This window comes from Euleptes europaea, chromosome 14 (assembly GCF_029931775.1).
Source record: "Euleptes europaea isolate rEulEur1 chromosome 14, rEulEur1.hap1, whole genome shotgun sequence".
Taxonomy (NCBI): Eukaryota; Metazoa; Chordata; class Lepidosauria; order Squamata; family Sphaerodactylidae; genus Euleptes; species Euleptes europaea.
The window spans coordinates 34,472,257-34,490,428 of record NC_079325.1 but is presented as its reverse complement, the minus strand read 5'-3'; the positions used below and the strand labels follow the sequence as shown (position 1 = coordinate 34,490,428).

Below are 18,172 nucleotides of genomic sequence, written 5' to 3'. Positions count from 1 at the left end.
TGGGAGGGCAGGAAACGCCCAGGGGCCGCAGCAACCGTCGAGCAGACACAAAGTAGCGAGGTCTCCTCCGGCCCCGACGGAGCGGCTCTGGCCATGGTGTCGCGGATCCTGTGCAGCGCCGTGGAGTGAGTCTGGCTGGGGGGGAGGCGCAGAGCACGTCCAAAGCCTCGCCGATCGCGTCTCCCGCAGGCAGCTGGGGAGCGCGGCAGGGGCGGCAGCTTCGCAGTTGCAATGAGCCCCGGGTGGGCGGCCGCGGAGGGGGCATCTTGGGCATCTTCTGGGCATGGAGTCCGGGGTCACTGGGGGTGTGGGGGGGAGGTAGTTGAGAATTTCCTGCATTGTGCAGGGGGTTGGACCGGATGACCCTGGGGGGGTCCCTTCCGACTCTGTGATTCTATACTTTTTGCTGCAACGAAAGCTCCTGGGGGTGCTTCCCTTGGCCCCTTCTGCACGGGGGCAAGCAGGGCTGCGCGTTGCGGCGGTCACCGTCGAGCCCGGCTGGGTTGAGCAGCCGCTCCGGACCGGCTGCTGTGGGTTCGGTGGCGCCGCCACTCCCAGCGGGACAGGGAGCGGCGGTCCCTGTTCCTGAGAGCGACTCCTTAAAAAGGCCCCGGGGAGATCCCTGCTCCTTTAACTCCAAAGAGTTCTTTCAGCTGCGAGACTCAAGTGACTTATCTGGTTCTAGAGCCGTTTGGCCACCTTCTGGGGTGAGAATCCTGTTCCTACCACCCACCCACCCCGAAAATGGGGTTTGCAGTTGGTTTTAACTCCTCCAGTGCTGTTGGAAGAAATCTGCGCATCTCAGATGTTATCAGCTTAGAAAAACGTCGGCTGCTCTGGCGGCGCTCACTTTGGGGTTGGTTCCTAGTTGGTTTCCCCTGGCCTTGACTTCCAGGGCACGGCCTTTCCTGACCTCCCTGGGCGGCTCCTGTAAGTGGCAAAACAACCACCACCCCGTTTTATGGGCTACGTTTTGTCGTGCGGCTTGCCTTGCGATTCACTCTCCTGCCTTAGTGCCGCAGCTAATGAAAAGCGTCGAGTCTGGCAGTTACTTCCGCAGTGGGGCGGCTTTGCTTTTTGGACTTGCACACCAAAGCCCTCCTCCCCTCCCAGTAGTACTCTGTGTGGGTGCTGACCTCCAGGGAGTGGCAGCCCAGCCCCAAAGAAGAGGTCTAAGCCCTGGGCTCGAAGGATTAGCAAGTCTGAACTGGCTCCCTTCTGGTTTAATCTAGTCTTGCCCTGAATTCTCAGCAGGTATGGAAAACAGTTACACTCTACTGTATGTGCGTGTTTTTAATTCCCTGGTATCATCTTAAATATTAAGACAGCCTATGCAAAGACAGCCTATGCACCCTATGGGGAAGGGCTGTGGCTCAGTGGTAGAGCATCTGCTTGGCATGCAGAAGGTCCCAGGTTCAATCCCCCGCATCTCCAGTTAAAGGGACTAAGCAAGTAGGTGATGTGAAATACCCCTGCCTGAGACCCTGGAGAGCTGCTGCCTGTCTGAGTCGACAGTACTGACTTTGATGGACCAAGGTCTGATTCAGTATAAGGCAGCCTCATGTGTTCACCCTGGCTAAATTCTGTCTTCCTCTACACTGGAGACAGTCAGTCCTTTCAGCTGACTCTCAAGTGATTTATCTGGTTCTAGAGCTGTTTGGCACCTTTTGGAGTGAGGATCTTGTTCATACTCCCTCAAATAATGTGGATTCAGTTGGCTTGCTGTAGCTCCTGAATGTCATCCCCAAACACCCGTGTCTCTAGAGCAAGGGGGCAGTGTTTAGCAGTATCTGTGTTTCACTCCCCATAAAGGAGGGTGAAGCGGGGCTTGTTCTGGTGTGAGAATTTGCCTGTTGGCTGTGAGCGCTTGGGCTGTGTTGATGTGGGCAATTTTATGTTTATCTTTTTACCACATTTTTAATGCCATCCTTCCTCCAAAGAGCTCAGGCTGGCACATACCAGTTTCCTTCCATTTTACCACCACGACAACCCTGCAAGGCATGAGCGGCCCAGGGTCACCCAGTGAGCTTTGTGATTGAGTGGGGGTTTGAAACTGGGTCTTCCAAATCCAACATTCTAAGACAGGGGTGGGGAACGTCAGGCCCGGGGGCCATTTAAGGCCCGCGAAATCATTTGGTCTGGCCCTTCGTGGGTCCTGACAGATCTCTAGCTCAGAAGGATCTAAGACTGGTGATCCACCCCCTCCCGCGGACAGGAATAGCCTCTGTTCAAGGCAGATGTGAGTTTATTTTGCCGAGAAAAGAAACATTTTCCCCCTTTGCAGAAGAGTTGTTAGCTATGGAGCTGCTAGGACCGCCCAAGAAACTAATTTTTAAGTTGATAATTTTGTATGGCCCACAAATAATGTGATAAATATCCAAATGGCTCTTGGCGGAAAAAAGGTTCCCCACCCCTGTTCTAAGAAGAAGAGTTGGTTTTTATATGCCAACTTTCTCTACCGCTTAAGGAAGAATCAAACTGGCTTATAATCACCTTGCCTTCCCCTCACCCTGAGGTAGGTGGGGCTGAGAGAGCTCAAAGAGTGCTGTGACTAGCCCAAGGTCACACAGCTGGCTTCGTGTGTAGGAGTGGGGAAACCAACCCAGTTCACCAGATTAGCCTCCGCCCCTCATGTGGAGGAGTGGGGAATCAAGCCAGGTTCTCCAGATTAGAGTGCACCGCTCCAAACCACTGCTCTTAACCACGACACCACGCTGGCTCTCTTAACCATTCCCCCAAGCCACTTGGCTCCCCCTCTAGGAGGCACAAGGTAGTGGTGCCCTGGCCCACCCTCTTGTTTACGTGGAGGCATGGACTCCGAGCTTGCAGAGCTGGTCTTGCCTCCCGTTGTGCAACGGCGGCCATGTGCGTGGGAAGGTCCCAGGAATGATCGACTTATCCTTGGGAGTAGCTTCTTGCATCTGTCCCTGTCTCAGTGCTGCTGTGGTCGGCAGGGCCCGGCACCCTCTTGCCAGGACAGCAGGGAGAGCCGGAAGGCTCTCGAGCTGGGCTGGGCTATGCCTTCCTCTCCTGTGTCAGGGCAAACAGGAGCGCCCCTCCCCGGGGCCAGCGTGGTTTTGGAAGCCGTGAAGGCCAAAGTGCAGCGGTGGGGCCAGCGGAGCTGCCTCTGGCTGTTGGCAGGGTTGTACAGATGGTGGCCCACCTGCCTGACCCCTCCTTTCCGTTACAGGCTGCTCTTTGGGATGCTGTATCCTGCCTACGCCTCCTACAAGGCTGTGAAAACAAAGAATATCCGGGAATACGTGAGTTGGGGCTGAGAACAATGGAGGAAATTCTTGCTCCAAGTAGTTGTAGGAGGATGATACATGGAGTGAGGAGGAGCAGTGTGTGAACGGTCTTTGAGCAAATGTGTGTGAGGGGGTGGGCTATGTTTTCTGGGGCAGCTACCTCTGCTCTTCTGGCCTTGGGTATTATTTTGGCTACAGGGCATGCTTGTATGTTTCTTTTCACCATTAGGTTGAAAAGTTTTTGTTTGTTTTTAATAAAGTGAGCCAGTTTCCTTGCCATTTTTTATAGCTTTGTATTTTAATTTGTCTATTTTAAAACAATTACCACTGTACTTCGTTTTTTTAATTTAAAAAGGCCTCCTACATTGCATAGGAGAAGAGTTGGTTTTTATGTGCCGACTTTCTCTGCCACTTAAGGGAGAATCAAACTGGCTTACAATCGCCTTCCCTTCCCCACAACAGACACCCTGTGAGATAGGTGGGACTGAGAGAGCCTATATTGATAATTTATAATTTTATGGTGCTGTTTTTGTCTGAAAGCTGCCTCGAACAGGACTCTGGAGAGGTGGCATATAAACTCCCCAAATAAGTAAATTCTTTAGCGATACTACAGCTAAGTGGGAACGTAGCATTCCTCAGCTGAAATAAAACATTGGAACGTCTGAGCCCAGGTTCTGCTATCTCCGTGCTTTCGCTCCCCTGCCCCGTCACTCTTGATTGACGGGGAAAGCCGGTGTCCTCTAATCCTTCCACCCTATGTCCTTACAGGTGCGCTGGATGATGTATTGGATTGTGTTTGCCCTATTCATGGCTACGGAAACTGTGGCAGATACCTTCATTTCCTGGTGAGCTGTTGCAGTTCCTGGATTCAGATTTTTGCCTACATAGGCCAAAAGATCCAGAGTTCTGGCCCGATATGCTCCTTGTAGCCTTTTGTAACTGGCTTAATCTTCCCAAGCTGCTGGCTGAGAGAATGGAGGAGGGAGGGCCTTTGCAGCATACACTGCCAGGCTTTACCGGCCTTTTTATTTTGCATTGTTGCTAACTGTTGGAATGGCTGCTTTTAATCTCTTGGATTAAGGCTGTCACTGAAGCTGCTTGGTAGGCGTGGCTGCACCCAAGGTGTAAAATGCTTGCTAACGTCACTGAATCGGGCTTTTAGAAATCAATTTCTTGATTATAATCCTTGTCATTCCTTTGACGTAACAGTTCCTGGGGGGATTTTTATATCTCTTGTCGACAGGGCCATTTTCAGACCCCTGATGGCAATTATTGATTAGAGTCTTGTAACTTAATTTCCGAAGTTCGGTGTATTGTTTTTAGAATGGTTATAAGGCACTGTGCATCTCTCTGCGTTCTAAGTATGTCTACTAAGAAATACTTGGGTGCCACTTGACAGACCGCTCAAGTACTATGATCACGTGGGCAGCAGGGTCTGAGCACCTGTGAACTTTGGTAATGAGACCCAAATTAGTTGTGCCTTCCACTAAAGGGTGATGCATGGATTTATGTATATCAAGTTAGTGAGTCTCCCTTTATCATAATATGATTGCACAGTGCCTGGAATTGCAAATTTGGAGCTTTTGCTAGTTAATGTGGCTTTGGGTTTGATGGTCTTATGGAATCCCAGACAGAGAAGGTGTGTGTGTGTGTGTGTGAAATATGGATCCATGGGTGACAATTTTGTGTGGGCTGAGGTGCAAACTGGGTCTGGGCCCCACTGTATGTGACTTACTTGTTCTGGGTCTGGTGTGGGCTGATCTGGGTCAGTGGTGAAGCATCCAATGACTGATCCACCCTGCACTTGCTATAGTGTGCATTAATCTTGGTCTGTCTCTCATCATACGTGAAGGGTCACCTCAGTGGGCCCAGAGATCAGTTAAGTTTTTCCTGCCGAAGGGGGAGTTCGTTTTAAAAAAGATAGATGCCCTTAAATTGACTACACAAATTAATAGTCATGGCTGTGGCAAAAAAACCCCCAGAGTATCACTAATGTTGTAATGCCCAAGAAAGCTTACAAAAAGTAGCTGAACCGCAGCGCATTTAAAATCAATGCTTGTGTTAACTGGAAAGGGACGTTCTTTCATTCCAACCCACCTCTGCACTTTTAAAGCAGGTGCATGACCGCAGTGAGACACGCCCCTGAGCTTTGCGATGATGCTCTAGAACCTTTGGGTTGGTTGGGAGGCTCTACCAGACTGGGAAAAGAGTTCCTTGGAAGTCTGGCGGGTGCTGAGCATTCTCAAGTCCTCCTGTAGCCAAGCTGGCCTCATTGTCATGTCTTCTGTTGCCCAGGTTTCCCTTCTACTACGAGATCAAGATGGCCTTTGTAGTGTGGCTCCTATCTCCTTACACGAGGGGGGCAAGCCTGCTGTACCGCAAGTTCATACATCCTACACTGTCTCACAAGGAGAAGGTAAATACCATCTAGCTCTGCTTGTACTAGAAGAGGCCAGGCTGTCATGTGGGTGCTGCTGAATCTGGCATCCACTGAGCTTCTTCCTCTGTTTACAAGCCTGTTCTGGATTCAAGAGTGGTTGTCATCCGCTGTCCTGGAAGCTGTTGCTATTCGCTCTGCGGAAGTGCAATGTGAAAATAGGCATGAGCTGGGTACCCAAGGTTGGGTGGGATGAAAAAATATATAATGAAAATATAATTTCTTAGAAGTGCTATGTCAATATTAAAATTATTTAAAAACGTTAAAACAGCACAATGGCATTTCCTAAGGTTGATATGTATAACCACATGCCAGACGCGTTTCGGCCTATATGGCCTTCCTCAGTGGTCTGTTTGAAACCCATGTAAACCATGCACACATTTAAAGATAAAAATACATATACAGGCAATATAAAACAGATCAGGCATGTAAGGGTTGTATAATATATTACCAATTCCACAAACATCTGATAAGATTGTCTAGTTGTTATGCTGGGATGTATCTGTCTCCCATATAAGCTGTGTGCAATTATCAACCTGGTGCAAATAGGCATGTTCAGGCCTGTATTGGCACACAGCCAATCAGGCCTGTATTGTGTGGGCAGAATGTGGCCTTTTGGAGCACTGCTCATGGACTTCCAGACAATCCATTGGGTGAAGCTTCCTCCAGTGACTGATGCTGCTGTCTGCTCTGATACAAACCCTCAAGGGTGGTGTTGGGCACATGTGGATATGGTCAGCCAGTGAGCAAAACAGCTTTCCACTGCTACTTTCCATCCAGGTTAATTTAAACATAGGCAACCTCTGTTTGATCTCCACCCCCACCCCCGCCGTTTTTGCAGGAAATCGATCAGTTCATTGTGCAAGCCAAAGAGCGTGGCTACGAGACCCTTGTGAGCTTTGGGAAGAGAAGCCTTAATGTGGCGGCCACAGCTGCTGTCCAAGCTGCAGCAAAGGTAACCCTGTTTCTTGACTCTTTGAAGGGAGATGGATGTGAGGTCCTGCCATATCTGATGGTGGTGGGGTCTCCTTCTCACCACCTGTGCTCTCCATTTCCATGGGGCTTGCTGGACCTCAGAATGGAGAGGTGAGGGGCTACCTTCGACTTGTTCCTCCTCTCCACAGGTACCACTACCATGGTGTCCCACCTCTTCGGCTTGGCATCCTGCCCTGTTTTATGTCTCCTCCAAGGCCCCTTGTGCCTGGTCAGTGGGCATGGCCTCCAGCAAGGTTCCCTGCCCTTGCAAGAGGTCTAGACCACCCACAGCTGCCTGAAGTGTGGCCAGACCCCCCCCTTGTCCTCAACCTCTTCCAACCACTTCTAATCAGAGCATTTATCCCTCCGCTCACTGTGCCGAGACCTTAAAGGGCCTGACCACCAGCCCAGTTGACTGGCAGGGATGCGGTGTCCCTTCCCCTCACTGATATTAGTTTTGGTAGTGCCCTACTGATGTGGGAGCAGCTCTTTGTCTCTATGGATGAGCTTTATTGGGGGAGGAGTTAAGTCTAGGGTTACCAGCAGGCTGGGATCCAGTCAATGGAATGGGTGGGGATTGCATTGGTATCTGGCAGTGAGTTTCTTAGTAGGTTGCTTCATGTTCTAAACACACACAAGTACTTATTTCTATCATTTCTCCCTCTCTCCTGTCCGGCCTTCCTAGGCCTTATGTCTAGCTTCTTTTCAGTTTTAACCTGGTTTTGGCATAAGAATCAAGCTCCTATCAATTGCTTGAGAACCAATGTTGGCAGCTAGCCAGAAGCTGCAGAGCCTATTGCCTTCCTATTGTCATGTGCTTGCTCTTCTCAGTCAACGGTCTTCTTTCCTGCCATCCATAATAGTTCTGGGTCACCTACTCCCCCAATGAGTCTGTCAGCACTCCTTCAAATGAATATGGACACTGGGATGCATCCTGCCCATAATGTCCTTGCATGCAAAGAGGAAGGGTGATTTCTTTGTTCATTTCCCCTGCCTGAAGCAGCCCAAAACAACCCCTGAAATGCTACTCTGGGGACAGGGAACCCCCCAGAATAGCTTGAGGAAGGAATCAGAGGTCTCTTTTGGGAGGGGGAATTGGCAAAAAATCACCCCCACCTGTAGAAATTCTAAATTGTTAATTCATCATAGTGAAATGTGTTAGTGGTGGGTTGCAGCTTCTTCTCCTTGGCAGTAGAAATTCTTCTGGTGAGCTCCACTGTGGATTCTTCCTGCACCCTTTTTGCCTCTGGAGAGCTGGCTAGAAGATGGAAATATTCTCCATTTGTTTCACCATTTCCTCCTTCTCCCTCCAGAGTCAGGGCGCCCTGGCTGGCCGACTGCGGAGCTTCAGCATGCAGGATCTGACTTCGATTCCCGACACAAGCCCGGTTCACTTTTCGGACCCCCTTTACCTGGAGGAGCAGGAGCAGCGGCGGCCAAGAAGTAAGAGCTTGGCTAATCTGTGTGGTTTTCTCTGCCCTTGCAGGTTCTGAGTGTGAGGGGGATCTGAACGGCTTGAATCAGAATGCAAATGGGAAAATTAACCTTAAAGAGCAGCTAACAAGATCACACCACTTAAAACAGTTGCCCAACCTTTTGTTGTCCAAGAAGCACAATTCTGCAATCCTCACTTTGATTTTATCTACATTCTGTTTTTCTGCCGCAGTGTTTGAGACATACTAGAAAAGTAGGACAGGAAGGGGAGAGGAAAGGGAGGAAATGCTTCTTTTCTCTCCCTTAGATCACTTGCTAGATGACCAGGTGGAATGGGGGGGGGGAGGAACCCCATGGCCTTGGCTCCAGGCAAGACAAGGGAGGGGCCTTATTGCTCCCTCTGGTGCAGCCCGGAGAGCATCCCTGGATGACCTTGGACAAGCACACCTGCTATGCTGGCAAACTGGTTTCCCAAACACAGATCTGGGGGAGGGAGTCTGTGTGTGTGCACTTAACCCTTTCTGTGCCTGCCAGTTCTCCCATGCAAGTGCCCCCACATCCCAGATTGTCAATTCAGTGGGCTTGGTCTCAAGCCTGACCTTGGGGGCAGGGAAAAGAAACAGCGATGTAATTGGGGAGGAGGGACGGGGAAAGGTTTGAACCTCTTGCTTGTGCTCTGCAAGTGTGCCTCCCTCCTAACCTTCCCTGGGACAAATTAGGATTGGGAGCCCCGTGCTTGATTTGCAGTCTATTCTATCCTTGATGTGAGACTCAACTGCTCCCTGAGCTGTGGGATATACATTATGCCGGGTTTGAAATTATGCAAGCAAGACCCAGCGAGAGCTGCTTTCTTTATGGGTGCCCTTTCACCTTCTGGGGATTTTCCGAAGGACAAACCGGGGTGTTTTCCAGAGGCAAATCACGGCTGTTATACATCGATGGCACTTCAATGGCTAACATACTGAATGAGGTCATTCTAGATAGGGCCTTGTGGATTAACCTCTGCATTTGTTTTGATCAAGGCTGTTTGTCCTTACCTTCAAACAGCTGCAACTCGCCCTCTCGGACACAGGACCGCTACCCGACAGGTGGAGTACGAGAGCAATGAGGAGGACTGCTGGTCAGATTCTCAGCTCTCCCCTGGGTCCAAAGCCCGCAGCAAGGAGCCTTTAATTTCCAAGCCGCTGTCTAGGACTCAGAGCCTTCGGCTGGTGAAGAGGAAGCCTTCGGCCAAGGAGGTAAAGCATCCATCGGTTGGGCAAGGCCCTTGCTGTGTCTACACAATTCAGGTGGAGGTCCAGAATCTGAAGTGGCATCTCCTGGTACTGATGTGGGGTGGAGGGGAGTGTCGGCATCTACCTGGCTGACTCGGAACTTCGGCCCTTGGTTTGAGAGTGTTTACAGCCCCCCCCTCCCAACTCACTTATCCCCTTTTTAATTGCAGGGTTCTACTAGACTGGTGAGAAGCCGCCCAAGAAAGAAGGTGGTGGATGAGGACAGCTAGGCCACTTCAGAGAACCCTCTTGGACAAATGAACTAGCACATGGAATGGGAGGGGGGTTCTAATGGTGCGTCACAGCTTGTATTGCTGACCCTGCTCAGGGAGCTGTGAGTAGGTTCCCCCCCCCCAATCGGACACAAAGTGGCTCCAAATGAGCTGCTTCTCTGTGCAAGTGGTTGTGCTTGGGGTGAGGCTTTTTTTTCTTCCTGAAACGAGCCTCTCATGGAGGGGGGAACAGTTGAGGAGGAACCTGGTTTGCTGGCTGGCAGCCCTTGTGTGCTGCTGGCAGCTGAGCCGGTAGCAACCCTGGTGCCTCCTGTCTCTTGGCAGGTTTGGCTCTTGTGCCTGCGCCCCCCAATGGTGCCTTGACTCAAACCAGTGACTACATTTTCTCCTTGCTGGCTTCTGAACTGTGTCTGAGTATCTTGCTCAATTTAGGTACCTTTATTAGGAACAATCTTCCCCCTGCCATCACGTGCCCTCACCAACACAAGTACATGGCACTCTTGAAGTGGCAGGAGAGCAAGCGCAACTTGGCACTGTGCATCAATGTGCAGAAGTTGGGACATCTTTTTTTTTAATGACACGTGACAGCATTTTGCTGAACTCTGAGCAGATGTTCCTGGCAGCTTGTTTACCAGCATCTCAGAGCCTGTTATGTTGCCCTGCTGCTTAGGGTTGCAAGAAAAAAAAAGAGCCAGAACCTTGCAACTAAATATCCCCTTTTGTGGGTCTCTCTGTCTCCAAAGAGCCAAACTTGGTTAACTAATGTGATTTGAGTGTCTTTGTATTTTGTGTGTGTTTTGAATGTATATTAATTAAATATGTGTTCTTAAATCTAAGCTAGGCTTCATTCTGTTTGTTTCAGAGGTTGTGTGGGTTAGATATTGAGGCTGGCTAAAGAGAAACTGTTAAAAAAGGAGGGGCGGAAGGGAGGCAGGCGCATTCTCCCTCCCCTCTGCATTCCAGCCCACATATTGACCTTTAAGCTAGTTGGAAGAGGCAGCACTGTAGAAGAGTTGAAGCTGGTTAGGCTAAATACTTGCTTGTCTCCTTCCTACCTGACTGTTGTGGGGCAACTGGTAACTTGTGCTCGCATTGCTGGCTCATGTGCCTGAACATAGAGGAGGAATGGAATGGGCTGGTGCTACTGTGGTATCCAACTCCCAAGCCAGTCTCCACTACCCGTCCTAGTGTGAAGGCTGTGTGTGTGGGGTGAGTGGGGCTCAGTGTATGTTTATGTTGAAAGAACAGCCAGAAACGGGGTCTGTACTGCTAGCCAGTTACAGTTCAATTTGCTATTTGGATTAGGATTGGCTCCATGCATATCCAAGCTTTTTGGCAATAAGGCAAATGCATCCCCTTTCAGCAAGTGCAGCAACTTCCTTAAGCAGACATACCAGTTGGAGGCCAAACCCACCTTATCCCCCCATGGGCTTTTCTTTCTTCCTAGAGCTGGTGGTGGATCGTGTCACTGGAGGATTCTGTCTTCCTCTCTCCATCCTCCTTTAACTGAGCAGCATGGTTGGGATGGCAGTGGCTTTGCAAAGGACCTCAACAATGAATAGCAAGTGTCGGGACTAAGCTTGAATTCCCCCCTCCCCCAAAAGTAGTGTGTCTTGCTGATGCTGGCTGCAGAAGCAAAGTCAACTCCCCCAGCCAGCACAATGCCAACCAAGTTGCCATCTCCAAACATTTTCTAAAGGCAGCTCTAATAAAAAGTGTTTTTTTATGTATTTGCGCAAATTTATTAAAACATTTATATCCCACCTTTCCTTAGAGTTCAAGGCAGCTTATAATAATAATAATTTTAATATTTCAATTAAAATAAAAAATAGCAAGCCCCAGCATCCTAGCAGGAGGTTGCTAGAGGATGCATAACTTTAGTCAGATCGTCTTTAGTCAGATCTTTCCACGGCAGCTGCTTAAATTTAGTCCTGAATATATTAGAGCAGTGTTGACTCCATGAGTTCACCCAAGCAGTGAACTTCCACTGGAATGTGACCTCATTCCAAACATGCTAAAACATCTTCTGGACTAGCTATGTTCTCTGTCTGGTTTCCTGTACTGGGCCTGGATCTAGTTCCAGCTGAGTCAACCCACCTCTGGCTTCTACCTGCTGCCACCTGCTGTCAATCAGAGGGAGAGCAGGAAGTATGCCATGGGGCCAGAATCTAGCACACCTAAGAAATACCTCCCTAAGGAACTTAGTCAAATGGCAAAAGTGATTTTGACTCCTGTAGGTGCTGCCTTGCAAGTTACAAAAAGCTGGATAAAAATGAGCTAAGCTTCAGCTTATTTACCCTGATTTAACATATCTAATACTATTGACCTCAGAATCTCCAGTAAACATCTCCGAGTAGCACCACATAGATGTAAAATTACAAAGATGGCAAGCTTGATCTGTCTGAGCACCCAGCTGCAGTCTCTCAACCTCTGTTGTCACCTCCCTGCAGACTGTTGGGTTTGGCTGGATTTTAAGTGAGGCTTCTGCCACTGGTAATCTCATACATGCTGTTTTATAAACCAGTGAGCTCTGGGCTCTAGCAGTAATTGTCTCAATTGCCCCTAAGTCAGAGGGTGAGAAGATCTTTCACAGAACTATCGGTTAAAAAGGTAAAGGTCCCCTGTGCAAGCACCGGATCATTCCTGATCCATGGGGCGAGGTCACCTCCCGACTTTTACTAGGCAGACTTTGTTTGCGGGGTGGTTTGCCAGTGCCTTCCCTAGTCATCTTCCCTTTCCCCCCAGCAAGCTGGGTGCTCATTTTACTGACCTCGGAAGGATGGAAGGCTGAGTCAACTTTGAGCCGGCTACCTGAAACCGACTTCCGTCGGGATCGAACTCAGGTCGTGAGCAGAGCTTGGACTGCTGTACTGCAGCTTTACCACTCTGCGCCACGTGGCTCCTGAACTATCGGTTACGCCCCAAGAAAACTCCCCCAGTGTTGCCACAAGACTAGCTGGGTGGGAAGCCGCCGCCTGTGAAATCCCCTCCCTCCGGGAGCTGGAGACAAAACTTTCAATGGATATGCAGAACTATACTACTTCTATTATGTTTTTACTCTGTGAGCCGCCTGGAACAGGTCCCTAGAGAGGCAGTCTATCTCTAAATAATTCACAGTGGGTAGCCGTGTTAGTCTGTCTGCAGTAGATCTACATTGGACAAACAGGTCAGTTGGACAAAAGTCTGACATCAGAAACCACAATATTCAAAAACCAGTGGAAGAACATTTCAACCTTCCAGGACATTCTGTTGCAGATTTAAGAGTAGCAGTTCTCTTACAAAGGAATTTCAAAGGGAGATTGGAAAGAGAAACTGCTGAATTACAGTTGATATTCAAACGAAAGTCAATGCATTTACCTGGGCTGAATAAAGACCTTGCATTCATGGCTCCTGACCAATGCTGATTTCTCCACACCCATCTCTCCCCTGGACATCACAGACTCTTCTGCATACCACGCCTAATACCATCACGCCTGCTATTCACATTGACATACTGTTAACATTTACATACTAATGCTTGTCTGAATTCACTCTCCTCTACTTAAAGATAGATGGATTCACATTCTAAGCTGTATCTGAAGAAGTGAGCTGTGGCTCACGAAAGCTCACGCCCTGCCAGAAAATATCTTTGTTAGTTTTTAAGGTGCTACTGGACTCTTGTCCTTTTTTAATTGCTTAATTAATTAATTTAATTAATTATTTTTTTAAATCTTCAAGTGAAGAAGGGAGCTGTGGCATCACGAAAGCTCATACCCTGCCAGAAAATATATTTTTTATAGTCTTTAAGGTGCTACTGGACTCTTGCCCTTTTCTATCTCTAAATAATAATACTGCCTTTGAACATGGAGGTTCTATCTAGGGAGACCCCATCAGCTACTCTTTCCTGCATAGGCTGGTTCAGCAAACTCATCGCATGGCGAGCCTGAAGCGCTCAGGCCCTTCCTCCCCCCGGCCCTCCCCCGGCCCCCCACTTCCCCAGACTCTGAAGGCGACGGCGACGTCACTCCACTTCCGCCGACGTCATCACCGGCCGCTGCTGCTACTCCTCCCCCCTCTCATGCGCGCGCATAACCCCGCCCCTTTGCCGTTGCAGAAACGGCGGGGGGGGCGGGTCGCTTTCGCTTCCCCGGGCGACGGCGCCTCTGAGCATGCGCAGAGAGCGTCGTCGGTATGGCCGAAGAAGAGCTGGGGTTGCTGCTGGGCGGCAAGGGCTGCCCCGTCCCGGAGGAGTACGACGCCGGGCCCCCGCCGCCTCTCCAGCCCGCCCGCCTGCGGAGGAACACCTGCTACGTCGTGATGGCGGTGCTGCTGAACCAGGAGGTGAGCCAGGAGGGCCGGGCGGCGGTAGGGTTGCCAACCTCCAGGTCCATGCATGCAAGGCAGGCACACTCCTTCGTATATTGAATGAATTGTGCACGGAAGGACTAAGAGCTTGAAAAAGCTTCATATGAAATGGAATTATACCGGATTTCCATTGCACAACGTCTTGTTTCCGTTGCCTGATTGCTGCAATTTATGTGTAGGGACTTGAAAAAATTGAGCATTTTGCCTATGCTTGTGTGTGTGTGTGAAGTGCCGTCAAGACGCTTCCAACTCATGGCGACCCTATGAATGAAAGTCCTCCAGAATGTCCTTTGACAGCCTTGCTCAGATCTTGCAAATTAAGGGCTGTGGCTTCCTTTATTGAGTCAATCCATCTCTTGTTGGGTCTTCCTCTTTTCCTGCTGCCCTCAACTTTTCCTATCATGACGGTCTTTTCCAGTGACTCTTGTCGTCTCATGACGTGCCTATGCTTACTGTTTTGTAATGCTTCTTGCGTCATTATATTGGGTCTAACTCAGACCAATTGTAAATTTCTTTGGTTCTTGTGGGTTATCCGGGCTGTGTGACCGTGGCCTTGGTGTTTTCTTTCCTGACGTTTTGCCCGCAGCTGTGGCAGGCATCTTCAGAGGAGTGACACTGAAGGACAGTGTCTCTCAATGTCAAGTGTGTAGGAAGAGTAATATATAGTCAGAAAGGGGTTGGGTTTGAGATGAATCAAAGTACCTTTGATACTTTTTGCAGGACAATGACTCAGCTCAAACGCAACCCCTTTCTGACTATATATTACTCTTCCTACACACTTGACACTGAGAGACACTGTCCTTCAGGGTTACTCCTCTGAAGATGCCCGCCACAGCTGCTGGCGAAACATCAGGAAAGAAAATTCCAAGACCACGGTTACACAGCCCGGATAACCTACAAGAACCAATGAACTCTGACCGTGAAAGCCTTCAACAATATTTTGTAAATTTCTTGTTTGCTCAACTGAGGTTGTGCTTGTGAGACTCGCATTCTCAATATATTTTTCTAAACAGCAATATTGTATTGTAATCACCTTATTGGGGGTTCATTTGTGCTTGTGCTTTGACTTTGAATTCACAACCTCTAGGTCCTAGCTGGAGATCAGCTATTACCACTGATAGGGATCAGTTCCCCTGGAGAAAATGGCCACGTTGACAATTGGACTCTATGGCATTGAAGTCCTTCCCCAAACCCCGCCCTCCTCAGGCTCCGCCCCAAAAACCTCCCGCTGGTGGCGAAGATGGGGCAACCCATCCGTCAGCAATGCTGATTCTGTGACCTTAGGCAGATGATGAGAGGGAGGGCATCTTGGCCATCTTCTGGTCACTAGGGGTGTGGAGGGGGGAGGTAGTTGTGAATTTCCTGCATTGTGCAGGGGGTTGGACTTGATGGCCCTGGTGGTCCCTTCCAACTCTATGATTCTACCCGACGGCCTCCCTCCCTAAGTCAGAGCGCGGCTGCCGTTTCCCCCGCAGAACGAGGTGCTGGTGATGCAGGAGGCGAAGCCGGAGTGCCACGGGGCGTGGTACCTGCCCGCAGGGCGGATGGAGCCCCGGGAGACCATCGCGGAGGCCATGCAGCGGGAGGTGAAGGAGGAGACAGGCCTGGAGTGCCAGCCGCTCACCCTGCTGGCCGTCGAGGAGCGGGGGCCCTCCTGGCTGCGCTTCGTCTTCCTGGCAAGACCCACTGGTGCGTTCTTGGGGGGGCCAGCGGGGAGGCAGAGGGGGGCTGGAGAGAAGCCTCGCTGGATGCCCTGTCGAAGGCTGGGTTGAGCGGCCAGTAGAAGGAAACTGGCTTGTTTCCTCTTCCTTCTGAGGTTAACGGTGGTTGTGCTGCGGGAGGAACAGTTCGGTGGGTCAGCCATCCCTCTCCAAGTCTACGGGGAATCTTTCCTCTACTCTTGAGAATACTGAATTTAACAATCCAGAAGGGGAACCCTAGGGAGGAGTTGGAGGAAGGTGACCTTTGCTGACTGTAAACGTGTGTTCGCTGAAGTAAAGGTCCCCTGTGCAAGCACCAGATCATTCCTGACCTATGGGGTGACATCACATCTTGGCGTTTACTAGGTAGACTTTGTTTACAGGGCTTAATCTTCCTTTTCTTTTGTAATAAGTTAATTTAGTTAGAACAGGCCAGGCCACTGACCGTATCCTCTTGTGCCAGTCCAGAAGTACATCCATTGCACTGTTATGAAATTTTGCATAAATGCTTGCTATATCTTTTTATGGTTTCTGTTTTCAGAAAGAGCCAGTCAAATGGAATGGCCTTCATGGCTAATTTCATCTGACTGGGTGGGCCCAGGAGACTGTTAATACTTCTTTACAAGATGGGTGCTGCCTGCTGCCTTGAAAGAGACGGTGTTAAGACCAATCCTTAAAAAAAACAACACCTATCTTAATTGGATTCAGATGGCTTTTGCAGCTTTCATCCTGTCCCATTATTGAGCAGGTGGTGGTGATGCAGCCCCAGACTCTGCTGGATGATACTAACCTCAGTCAGTTTGATTTCAAGCACAGGTTTGGTATACAGAATGCTTCAGGAGATAGACGAAATGTGATTCTCTCCATAAAAGTAAAGGTCCCCTGTGCAAGCACCAGGTCATTCCTGACCCATGGGGTGATGTCACATCTCAACGTTTTCTAGGCAGACTTTGTTTACGGTTCTGTTTGTCAGTGCCTTCCCCAGTCATCTTCCCTTTACCTACAGCAAGCCGGGGACTCATTTTAACGACCTCGGAATGATGGAAGGCTGAGTCAACCTTGAGCCGGCTACCTGAAACCGACTTCCATCAGGATCAAACTCAGGTCATGAGCAGAGCTTGGACTGCAGTACTGCAGCTTACCACTCTGCACCGCGGGGCTAGTTGCTGGTTAATGTTTTCCTTCTTTCTGCTCACTGGAGAAAGATCTCAGTTATTGCTTAATATCTACTTGGAAGAGCTTTGCTTGTTTTTTTTAAAAAAGATTAATCATTCCCCTACTGCTGTACAGCAGAAAGTCTCCAGCCACCACAAGTATCTTTGTTCTACCGCTGCTTCTCTATTTCATTGTTTGTTGCAAAAAGAGTTAGCACCAGAGGGGGAGAGAGAGAGACAGACACTTTGGCACAGCTGCCTTGACACCAAATGTTGTTTCTCTAGGTGGCACCCTGAAAGGCCTGAAGGATGCAGATGCAGAATCGCTGCAAGCCCAATGGTGGGACCGGAAGTCTCCTGCACTGCCGTTACGATCCCAGGATATTGTGCCCTTAATGGATCTTGCTCTGCAGTATCAAGCCAACCCAGGTCACCCACCTACGCTGCCTGCGGAACTGCCTTGTGCTGTGATCTGCCAGCGGCTGCTGGCCGTGTTTTCTAACAGTAGAGGTGCTCTGTGGGTGCTCCTGGGTGGAGCGAGATCTCACTTGCCTGTGTCTGTGAATAGTATGTCTCCATCAGCGCTGGGCAATGGACTTCTGGCGGCCGTTCATCGGCTGCTCCAGGAGTGCCTGCCACCCCCTGCCGTGGTGGTACAGGTTCAGGGCTTGCTTGGCCTACAGCACCTAGGCAAGGAACCAGGCCAAAGCGATGGCATCTGCTTCAACACAGTAGTGACAATTGGGGACACTGGCCAGTTCTCAAAGGAGAAACCACCGGAGTTGCAGAGCAAGGCCTTCCGGTGGTGGAAGGTTGAGGATGAGGACCTGAAGAACAGAGTCCTCCAGAGGCTCAGCACATCATCTTTTATCCCTATTCACAGTTAGGTCCCCTACTCCCTGGTCCAAGGGACGGAACAGCTCAGAGTATGATGGTGTTTGGCTACCTGGGGTAGGGAAGAGGCACATCCCTAACAGCTAAACTGTTAGGTCTTTTAAAGCTGCATTCTAACTTGGAAGAACTAGTTTTCCAACCAGAAAAACCCTTGGCTATGCCAAGATGCACATGCAGCTTGATGCTGGGCAGGTGCTTTGGTGAGGTATAGAATGGAAGCAGGAGGCTAGGGGCAGCCTAAAGTACCATTGAGAGTAACAGCATTTCTGCTTTTGCATGAAATTGCATATTTGTCTAAAACCAGGAGTTCACTGGTGTTAATTTTATCACTTGAGGAATACTGGGCTATAGCTGAATCCCTGCCTCTTCTGCAAGGGAGGCTGAAGTTTGCCAGTTTCTAACATCCGAAGAACATATATTTTCCAATAGGTCCACCGCATGGCTTATGCAATATTAGGACGTTACTTCTGCATCCTTGA

General features: G+C 49.7%; 2 protein-coding genes across 2 annotated transcripts; both read left to right on the top strand.

Moving 5' to 3' along the window:
- The first annotated feature begins 3,017 nt into the window (after positions 1-3,017).
- REEP4 (receptor accessory protein 4) lies at positions 3,018-9,660 on the top strand. The gene is made up of 7 exons (XM_056860484.1): positions 3,018-3,263; positions 4,017-4,093; positions 5,544-5,664; positions 6,527-6,640; positions 7,974-8,103; positions 9,142-9,332; positions 9,539-9,660. The coding sequence occupies exons 1-7, from the start codon at positions 3,018-3,020 to the stop codon at positions 9,596-9,598; spliced, it is 939 nt and encodes a 312-aa protein (XP_056716462.1). The 3' UTR covers positions 9,599-9,660.
- A 4,111-nt stretch (positions 9,661-13,771) lies between these two features.
- NUDT18 (nudix hydrolase 18) lies at positions 13,772-17,686 on the top strand. The gene is made up of 3 exons (XM_056860742.1): positions 13,772-13,921; positions 15,421-15,634; positions 17,085-17,686. Exons 1-3 carry the CDS (start codon positions 13,772-13,774, stop codon positions 17,684-17,686), a joined length of 966 nt encoding a protein of 321 aa, XP_056716720.1.
- Positions 17,687-18,172: the final 486 nt, after the last annotated feature.

What these genes read in the sequence shown, in the direction of transcription:
- NUDT18 (XM_056860742.1), top strand. Translation starts at nt 13,772, where the DNA reads ATGGCCGAAGAAGAGCTGGGGTTGCTGCTGGGCGGCAAGGGCTGCCCC. An exon ending in CGGTGCTGCTGAACCAGGAG is followed by an intron (nt 13,922 to 15,420) that starts GTGAGCCAGGAG and finishes TTTCCCCCGCAG; the next exon opens with AACGAGGTGCTGGTGATGCA. An exon ending in CTTCCTGGCAAGACCCACTG is followed by an intron (nt 15,635 to 17,084) that starts GTGCGTTCTTGG and finishes TTGTTTCTCTAG; the next exon opens with GTGGCACCCTGAAAGGCCTG.
- REEP4 (XM_056860484.1), top strand. Translation starts at nt 3,018, where the DNA reads ATGCCTTCCTCTCCTGTGTCAGGGCAAACAGGAGCGCCCCTCCCCGGG. An exon ending in CAAAGAATATCCGGGAATAC is followed by an intron (nt 3,264 to 4,016) that starts GTGAGTTGGGGC and finishes ATGTCCTTACAG; the next exon opens with GTGCGCTGGATGATGTATTG. An exon ending in CACTGTCTCACAAGGAGAAG is followed by an intron (nt 5,665 to 6,526) that starts GTAAATACCATC and finishes CCGTTTTTGCAG; the next exon opens with GAAATCGATCAGTTCATTGT.